Raw genomic sequence first — 10138 nt, forward strand, 5'->3', positions numbered from 1 at the left:
GAGTTATTGTGCTGATGTTTGAAGGGCAGGATCATACTCATTCTAGGCAAGTTCCCTTCAGGCTGAGCTGTATCACCAGCCTGTTACTATTATTGTTATCATCATCATTGTCATTGTTGTTTCTCAGTTTTTATTTGTTTGAGCGGGCAGACATAGATGACATCGAACCCTTAACCCTACTGCGTGTCTTCCTAGTGAGGGTCAACAGAATTAAAGTCATGCATATCCCATATACTTAGTATTTTGTTCTTAGTAGCAGGGTACAATGGTACAGTATTTCATATGCATGCACAGTTTGCAGGGCTGAACTATGCTTCATTTCTAAACCAGCTAAAGCTTTTTGCTTTCAGTATTTGCTTAATTTTTCCTTTGATGCATGCCAGTGTGTGGTCTTTTATAATGAGCTTCCCTGGTATTGCCAGTGTCAGGAAGTGAGAGTGGCTCTCTGAGCAGGAAAACCCTAATGGCAGAGTTGGGCTGAGGCCACTTAGCCACACTCCAGCCCCCGCCTTACTCTCCGTGGTTAGCAGCATCTCCCGTATCGTATAGTGTCTGAGTCCAAACTTAGTTTTGGCAGGATAGGAATTTAGGAAGAACTCTCAAGCTTAGTTTTCATATGTCTGTTACGTAAATTCTCATATCATAATTTTTTTGTAGTTATGAGCCCAGGGCCCTGAGGTTGCTAGGAAAACTCTTGCTGTACATCCCGATTGAACAGAGGTTTCTAAAAGGGTCATTTCTTACAGAATTGTGGAGAACGGTCAAGAAAGAGTAGAAGTTGAAGAAGATGGACAGTTAAAGTCCTTGACAATAAATGGTAAGGAGCACCTGCTACGCTTGGATAACAAGTAATTCAACGCACGCATTTAACAGAAATGCTAAACCATAGCAAGCACCATGTGAGGAATAACAGGAACTTTTTTTTTGAAGATTTCAAACGAACTCGACTTTCTGTATAACTGTACCTAATCTAAAGTATTTATAAAACAGCTCATTGGAGCCCCCATTTGTCAGATTTTTGAGTTTGTTTTTGGGACCACAAAATATAGGACCTTTCTTCCTTTCTTTTTTTTTTTTTTGTCTTTAAAATTGTTGTAATCTCTGTATGCACTTTGCTTTAAATGAACCGTAATCTGAGGTGAGCCCTGTGACTGAGTAGTGCTAGGACGAGATTGTTCTTAACACCAGCATGGAGCTGCTTCCCATTGTGTTGAACTGTGAGTGAGTAGTGTCAGCCTGCTGTGAAGTTAACATTGCCAGATGAATCTTCTACAGAAATATTTCAATTTTATTTTCAGTATTTAGTGATGAAAGCTATTACTGCATCAATGGTAATACATTTCTGGTTTAGTGTAAATTAAGGATGTTTTCTAGTTGTGCATGGATGTTGGCAATCTTGTCAGTTTGACTATTGTTTAAATATGTAATGTTAAGCTTAGGTTAAAAAAGCTGGTAATTGGGTTTTTGTCATTTGCTTAAAAAAAAAAAGAAAATAAATGCGAATGTGTTTGGTGCATTCTTTCATGAGTGGGGTTTGCAGCCTTCTTGTGTCTGTGTGATTTTGTGCTTGAGCTTCTAGTGTCACCTCATTAGTGCTTCCTTCTGTCACGAGGGTGGATTCTGAGTGGACGTTACGTAGACCTGTCCTCGGTGTATATGGCAAGCATATGAATGAAGACTTAATGATGAGCGACAACTTAGCTCAGTTTGTAGGGGTGGGCGAGGGAGCGGATGATATGGTGACCTGTATAAATAATGAGCAGCACTTTGGGGATAGCTATTACGGGTCCGGGAGCACTGCCGGGAGCACTGCAGGGGATTGAATCCAGGGCTTGATGCATGCTACACAGGTAGCTTACTCCTCATCTGTGTAGTTTGGAATATCTTTTAAGCAGCTCAGTCTAGTCTTGAACTTGATCTTCCTGCCAAGTGCTGGGATTATAGGCACGCTCCACCATGCCTTGTTATTACAGATTTTAGTTTAACATTTGTGTGAAGAAAAGGAACTGATCCAAAGGTTTTCACTGAAAAGTATTTTGAAAATTTTTAGGGATATAGTTTACAGAAGATCACTTCAGGGCAGGGCATCAAGGAACATCAAAGTCTGATTAAAGAATCAATAAGCCTTAATCAGCCCAAGAGCTGGGCAGATATCTACTCTCTATGCTATTAAAGTCTACTTTTCTAACAACCCCTGAGTTGTTATTATATTTTATCTGGGCTGCCCTTAATTACAATTGGCCAGCCCTCATGGCCATGCTTTCTTGACTCTTAACCCATGTTTGCTTTTTCCTCTCTACCTTTTCTTTCTCCTTTCACCTGTCTCAGTTCTCCCCAGCTGTAGGCTGTAGGCATCTTTATTCAATCAGAAACTTGGGTCAAGGTCACATAGTATCTCTTGGGTCTACTTGCCTCATCTCTGGGCAAGCAGGTCTTGGGGCCTGTACATAGCATTACATAGTACCTAGCAACAGACCAAATTTCAACATGGGTGTGTACATGCTACAGCGTGCACGTCGGATGTGACAGTAAGTAAGTCCCTTCCTGCCGAGGCCGTCTGGCTGCTCCCTTCACAAACATTCTTAGCATTATTAACTGCTAGATGTAACCTGCCTTTATTCTTTAAAATGTTTGCATTTTATTGTGAATTTGTATTGAGTTCATGCCACTTTGTGTGTGTGTGTGTGTGTGCGCAAGCGCGCACACGCGGGCATGTGGTGGAGGGGTTCAGGACAGCGTGGAGGAAGAATCCTGGGGGTTTAACCTTTACCTGTTGAGACATCTTGCTAGGCCAGTTTTTACTTTCATAATTGGTTTTTAGGGTTTATTTCTGTTCCAAGTGTGCCTTGTAGTAAATTCAGTGTCATTCTCCACCCCCACCCCCCACCCCCCAGGGCAGCTCACATCAAGCATTTTTAGGTTGACTTTCCTTTTAAGATTCACTGTTGAGGTTTATGCATGTTTCCCTTGCATTTATGTTTGTGCATTACATGTATGCCTGTTGTGCTGCTGTGTGGGTGCTGGGAATGAACTGCTGAGGTTTGAACCCAGGTCTTCTGTGGAGCTGAGCAGTCTCTTCAGAAACACTCACCCCATGTATTCACATCCTTTCTTTTGAGACAGGGATGGATGGAAACTTGCTGTGTAGACCAGGATGGCCTAGAATGCAAAGATGTGCAAAGATGTGCCTCCTGAGTCATCCCACATCCCACATCACCCTTTTAAGGCCTGGGTTAAGGGCTAGGGTGCTCGTGATACTTTCTCAGGGTCCTGCCTTAGCGAGTTTTCAGGTTTTGTCATTGTTGATTTTTATTTTATGTGTGCCTGTTGTCTGCTTGTATGATTGTGTACCTTGAGTATGCAGTCTATGAGGAGGCCAGAAGAGGGCGTTAGATCTCCTGGAATTGGAGTTACAGACCATATGACCATATGGATGCTGAGAATTCCTCTGGAAGAATGGCCAGTGCTTTTTACTGCTGAGCCATCTCTCTAGCCCTTGTTCTTGATTTAAAAAAAAAATTTAGTTTACATATAATTGTAAATGAATGTCATTCATGTTGCTGTACACTGTTAGGGTGATGATGGGTTTAAAATAAAAACCATGCTGGGCGGTGGTGGCCCAGCCTTTAATCCCAGCACTTGGGAGGCAGAGGCAGGTGGATTTCTGAGTTCGAGAGTTCGAGGTTAGCCTGGTCTACAGAGTGAGTTCCAGGACACAGCCAGGGCCACATAGAGAAACCCTGTCTCGAAAAAGCCTAGCCTGGTCTACAGAGTGAGTTCCAGGACACAGCCAGGGCCACATAGAGAAACCCTGTCTCGAAAAAGCCGAAAAAAACCCCCAAACCCAAAAACCAAAAACCCATATGTTTGTTTTGCCTGTACTATGAAGGTCTATTGACTTTGGAAACTAGAGGAGTTACAGATAGTTGTAAACTGCCTTTTGGATCCTGGGAATAGAATCTGGGTCCTCGAGAAGAGCAAGAACTGTAACCACTGAACTTTATTTTCAGCCCCAGATTTCAGTTTGGATTATTTATTTCTCTCAGTATGCACATATGAGTTGATGCACCCATGTAGGCTCAAGAGTGTGTCCGATTCCTTAAAGCTGGAGTTCTAGGTGGTGGTGAGGTTGCTGTAGTGCTGGGGACCAAACTCAGGTCATCTAGAATACCAGGTGTTGGAGAGCTGGCTCTCCAGCTCACTGATGGCGTCATGTTCTGTGATAGCCTGCATTTAGAAAGATTAATATACAAAAAGTCTCCTTTCAGCCAGGTGGAGGTGGCACACATCTTTAATCCCTGATTTTGGAGACAGGCAGATCTCTGAGGCCAGCCTAGTCTACAGAGTTAGTTCCGGGATAGCTAGGGCTACACAGGGAAACTTTGTCTCAATAAAACAAACAAAACAAAACCCAACAAACAAAGTCTTCTTTCTCCCAGTTTTGAGGAACTAGATCCTGAAATTTATCCATTTTCTCTGGGACTTTCTGTGGTCAACATCCTGTGTTACTCTTTGTAACTGATTGCTGCTTCTGCTATCCTGCTGTCTGCCAGATTGTATCATAACAGTGGCAGGAAGAGACACACCACTCTCTGGGTGGCCGACCTGCCGGTTTACTGCCTCTAGCTTTCCAGTGTTTGGGTGGTCTAGGAGGGCAGGATAGCACTCAGAAGCTGGCTTTGGCATCTACCTGACCTTTACAAGATTGACTTTAGCTGTGCCCGTGTCCTGCTATTTTTTCGTCATTAGTGCTGGTACCACTTGGTTTACAAGGATTCTGGGGCTGGAAAGGGAGAATGCTGCAGATAAGCCAGTGATCCCAGACAGAGACAGAAGTGCAGAGTTCCATTGTGTTTCCTTTCCTTGATGAACTATGAACGAAGTAAGACTCAAAATAAATACTCCCCAATTTGTTTTTGAGGTAGGGTTTCAAAGCTGCTCTGGAACTCTAGACCCCCAACTCACAGACATCTGCCTGCCACTACTCCCCAAGTGCTGGGATTCAAGCTGTGTGTGCCCCCACCGCTCATCATGGTTTTGGTTTTTAGGAGCAGTTTTTTAACTGCTGAGCCATTTCTCTAGCTCCAAAAGAATTTAATAAGTGGCATCTGGTTTATGTCCAGCACCTCTCAGTCCTGTTTGTCTTTTTACTAGTGAGCAAATGGCAGAGGGAAGTGAAGTCTGGCTCTAACTGCCTGGGTGCAGGAAGCTTCCTGGCTCTGGTCCTCGAGGGTGCTACAAGAGGCATTCAGGAGTGGCTACAGCTGTGTGGGCGTCTTGTAACTAACATTTGGCCCCAGTCATGGGAACAGTTGGTGTTTTTAAGATGCCCGTAAGTCCCAGCCCCACCAGCCTGAGAAATGATTGACTATGGTACCTGTACTCAGGGCTTTGATGGGTATGAACAATGTGGTCTGTGTGCCATAGGGGATGACATCACATGGAACTGACACTTCAGGGCATAGCAGCATCACTTGGCTGCTGGAAGTCATTTGGCTGTTTGTCCACTGTGACTCAGTGACTTCAGGATGCTTGTGACACAGCACCCAGAAGAAGCTCAACTGGTGCTTTTCATAGTTCTTACCCCACAGAGGCAGGGTCTCTACCCTGGATCTCATATATGTTGAACTCAGCTCCTGTGTAGCATCCTAAATGCTGGAGTTACCCAGCTCACCAGTTACTTTTCTAATTGCTCTATGTATCTCTGACCCCAGAGGACATAGCCTTTAAATATTCTTCATAAGGCTGAGGATGTGACTCAATGAATGGTAGGGTTCTTGTCAAGCCTGAGTTAGAAATAAAATTACTGTCCTGTTTGAAATCAATGCTTTAGGGATTTCCCGGTTTCTAGGTCTCCTGATGAAATGTGACTTTTGCCTACTTGTGCGTTTCCTAACTCTTGTCCACTAATGGCGGTTTCCTAAGGTGACCCTGTTGTCCATCCCCTCATTCCAGGCTGGGTTTATACATGCTCCACTTGGTTTCTCACTCTCTGGCTGATGTATACTTGCCTTTCTGTTCAAGTGTATCCTCTCACAGATGTCCCCATTCTATTGTGTTCGTTTGAGACTGACAGTGCAGAGCTTGTTTGAAACTATACAGTACTGAGTCTTAAGAACAAGAACCCTGTGTCCCTGTGCCTGGCACATGTTTGACACCAATGGTGTGACTGACTTCATCTTGTGTGCCAGCAGGTGGTACAGGTGAAATATTGGCTTGATGACATTAATGACTGAGCAAAATTGACTCTTTCGCCTTGTTGCTCGGGGAGTCACGTGAAGTCAGTACCCACATTCAGCTGGACTCAGTGGGATCTGAAGTCGTGCCACACTCGTGACAGCTGCCGAGTATTTCTGTTTCAGCTTCGGGGTGACCTCAGTGTCTTGGCTCAGGACACTGGCAGATCGTGGGTTTGTTTAAACTTTGATTTAATTTGTTGAGGTGCATGTTTTCTGATGTATTTCATTCTCCGAGTGGGAAAGAAACATGAGTTCTCATAATCCAGGATGTGGCTCAGTGCTTAACTTGGCCTTAGGCTCTGGTTTGGATCCCCAGCATCAAAACAACCCCACTTTAACCCCCCCTCCCCCCAAAAAAAGAATATTGGGCTTGAGAGATGGCTCAGCAGTTAAGAGCACCGGCTGTTCTTCCAGAGGTCCTGATTTCAATTCCCAGCAACTACATGGTGGCTCACAACCATCTGTAATGGAATCCAAAGCTCTCTTCTGGTGTTTCTGAAGAAAATAACAGTACACTCAAATACATAAAATAAATGAATACATAAAAAAAGTGAATGTAAGGTGGATGTGTGTGTTACATACAGGCCCTTAATCCCAGCACTCAGGAGGCAGGGGCAAGGAGTGTCTGCATCTGAGGCTGCCCTGGACTACACATCTCAAAAAACCAAAAACAAACCCCAGAACAACCACCTTCTCCCCCCCCCCCCCCCAAAAAAAAAATCCACAAAAACAAAATCAAAAAGGCATCAGAGGAGCAAGAGATGGCTCAGCGGTTAAGAGTACTGGCTTCTTTACAAGAGGACCTAGGATCAATTCCCAGCACTCACATGACAGCTCATAATTGTAACTCTTGAGATTGTACACCCTCACACAGACAGACATGCAGGCAAAATATAAACTACGTAAAAAAGGCATCAGTGGCTGATGAGGTAAAAACCTTTAATTCTATCAGAGTAAGGTGAAAGTCTGAGTTCAAAGCCAGCTTGGTTGGTCTATGAAGAATTCCAGACCCTACCCTGATAAGTAAATAAGTAAAATATAAAATAAAAATCATGCTAGCAGATTGGCTAGCAGAAATTGTGCCTTTTTTGTTTTGTTCTGTTTTTGTTTTTTGAGACAGGGTTTTTCTGTATAGCTCTGGTTGTCCTAGAATTCACTATGTATACCAGGATAGCTTCAGACTCAGAGATCTGCCTGCCTCTGCCTCCTGAGTGCTGGGATTAAAGGTGTGTGCCACCACCACCCGGCTGTACTAACTTTTTAAAATGGATTTGTGTGTGTGTGTGTGTGTGTGTAGTTTTGGCTGTGTGTATTTCTGTGCACCATATGCATGCATAGTGCTCACAAAAGTCAGAACTGGGCAGATGTGGACGTTAGGAATTTTACCTGTGTCTCCTGGAAGAACAGCAAGTGCAGGTCCTTCCCAGCTTGGTAACATACTGTCCAAAAAGGCTGTGTTCCTGACTCTCAGATTGTTTCCCTGGTTTTAAAGGTTTGCTAGGAGGACCTGGCATTTGTGTCAGTTGCAAAAAATGTGTGCTTCTGTAAATTCCAGAAAAGACTTTAAATTACATTTGTTTATATGTACATATGCATTCTGTCACACACTTGGAAGATGGAGTACAGTCAGCTTCCAGGAAACTGAGGTCATCAGGTTTTGAAGCGAGTACCCTTGTTCTGAACTTTCCTGCTGGCCCCACTTCTGTAAATATGATGCAGTACATGATTGGTTGATGGTTCAATGCAGGTAGCTTTGTCTGTGAGTTGAGTTAAATGTAGCAAGCCCTGGGATCCTCACCGAGATTCAGGGTGCACACACTCAATGTCCTGGACATATGTGTTGGAGCTGGCAGTGGTGAGCCCTCTGAGACATGCTGGCTGTGGGCCCAGCTTGTCTTCCATGTAAGGCAATTGACTCAGTGCTGGATCCTACTTGTGATAGCAATGGCATTTCCCACTGGAACTTTACACGTCTTTACAAGTTAGGTTTTCAGGTTGGCTATCAGGAGCTTCCGAGGAAAAGACTGAGAGACCCCCTGGATCGGAGGTCTCATGCTTACAGACCTTGGGAAGGTCTGTGCTTCCAGGCACATAGCCTTGAAGATCCCAGTGAGTTGTGTCTTCCTGCTGCTGGGGTGTCTAGGATGGAGCTAGTGTTTGTTTATCACAGGGTGGAGGAGGAAGACTTGTGTGCCTTGGCTAGATGGAATTGTTGTGAGGTGAGGTCTTACTTGTCAAGGGCACTTGTCAAGGGCAGGTTCTTTCTGGAGACTGGTAGCTGCTGCCATTGGCTTCATTCAAGCCATGCAGGGTTAGGCAGGGTTAGGCAGGGTTAGGCAGGGTTAGGCAGGGTTAGGCAGGGTTAGCCAGGGTTAGCCAGGGTTAGGCAGGGTTAGGTAGGGTTAGGCAGATTGCCTATGGCCTTGCAGTTATGTGATCCTCTGGGTTTCTAGGGACCCAAAAGGTATGGCAAAATTTTGCTTATCTTCAGGTGAGGTCAAACTGCTGTTTGTGGAGTTGTAACTCTGTCCTTCCCTAGGGTTCTGATGGGTTCTGTCAAAGACTGTCTTGTTGCACCTGAGTTTTTCTGTTAGTGTGGGTTTTACTTGAATTAAAACATCCATCCCAGTTTGTTACTTTTTTTTTTGGGGGGGGGGTTGGTTTTTCTAGACAGGGTTTCTCTGTGTAGCCCTGGCTGTCCCAGAACTCACTCTGTAGACCAGGCTAGCCTCAAACTCAGAAATTCGCCTGTCTCTGCCTCCCAAGTGTGCCACCACCACCCGGCCCCAGTCTGATAGGTTAAATTGTGAAGTTAAACTTTGTATCATCCATATCTATTAAGGGAATAGAACAGAGCTGGTCAGTAGAAGGGTTCCTCTTCTTTTTAAATATGAATGCTGTTTAATCTCAGACTGTGCACATCCATCCTTCATTGTGTCCTGGAATATTCTGCTTGCCTAACTGCGGTGGATATTAGGCTCCCACATTTGGGTCCCTGGAAGACATGGACACAGCAAACAACAGTGTAAGCTGGGACCACACCATTCTCACTTCTAACAAGCAAGCATTGAGGACATCTGCTAAGAGTTTATGGCAGTGGGTCTCAACCTTCCTAATGCCCAACCCTTTACTACAGTCCTTATGGTATGCCCCAATGAAATAATTATTTTGTTGCTACTTCATAACAGTAGTTTTGCTACTGTGAATGTGCATAGTATCTGATATGCAGGATATCTGATAAGTAACCCCTGTGAAAGAGTTGTCTGACACTCCCTCCCCCATCAGCCCTAAAAGGGGTCATGCCCCACAAGTTGAGAACCGCTGGTTTATGGTGCTTTTTTTGGTTTTGATGGGACTTTCTTTTGCTCCCGTGGATATTATAGCATTTAGCCTTGTTTACAGGTTTTCATTCTTTAAAACATTTTTTTGGGTCCTGGGTATGGAATCCATGAGGTCACGTTCTGCTGGAGCTGCTCTGGCTTTCAAGATTTGATCTTCCAGCCACTGGCACAGACCAGGATGTGTTTTGAGGGCCCTGTGGATGAGCTCTGAGCTCTACCCTCTGTGCTGTGGGCTAGCTCTACCTCTTACTCCAGGTCTGACTAAGTGTTGAGGGATAACTGTAGGGCATGGCATACCACCAATGATTTTACTTTCAGTTCTGCCCACCAGCATGGCCACTCTGACCTCCACCCTGCCTTTTTGTGTCTTTGCAGTCTTTGCAGGCTGCATGTGAAGTCCTTTCTGTGGTGGGTGCTGGTCAGGACAAGTAGTGCCAGCCTACTTCTGGATTCTGTGGACTCTGGCTGCTCTGTGGTGTGTGTGTGGTATGTGTGGTATGTGTGGTATGTATGGTATGTGTGGTGTGCGTATGTGTGTGGTGTGTGTCTGTGATGTTT

The 10138-nt window shown here is 44.6% G+C and overlaps 1 protein-coding gene across 1 annotated transcript in view; it reads left to right on the top strand.

Moving 5' to 3' along the window:
- The window catches only part of Dnajb6 (DnaJ heat shock protein family (Hsp40) member B6), a 51444-nt gene that overhangs the window by 31641 nt on the left and 9665 nt on the right, over window positions 1-10138 (top strand). Inside the window, exon 8 of the mRNA XM_028774660.1 lies at window positions 747-817. Coding sequence (XP_028630493.1) covers window positions 747-817 — 71 coding nt within the window. The remainder of the gene's footprint in view (window positions 1-746; window positions 818-10138) is intronic.

This window comes from Grammomys surdaster, unplaced genomic scaffold (assembly GCF_004785775.1).
Source record: "Grammomys surdaster isolate TR1022 unplaced genomic scaffold, NIH_TR_1.0 242, whole genome shotgun sequence".
In the NCBI taxonomy this organism is placed as follows: domain Eukaryota; kingdom Metazoa; phylum Chordata; class Mammalia; order Rodentia; family Muridae; genus Grammomys; species Grammomys surdaster.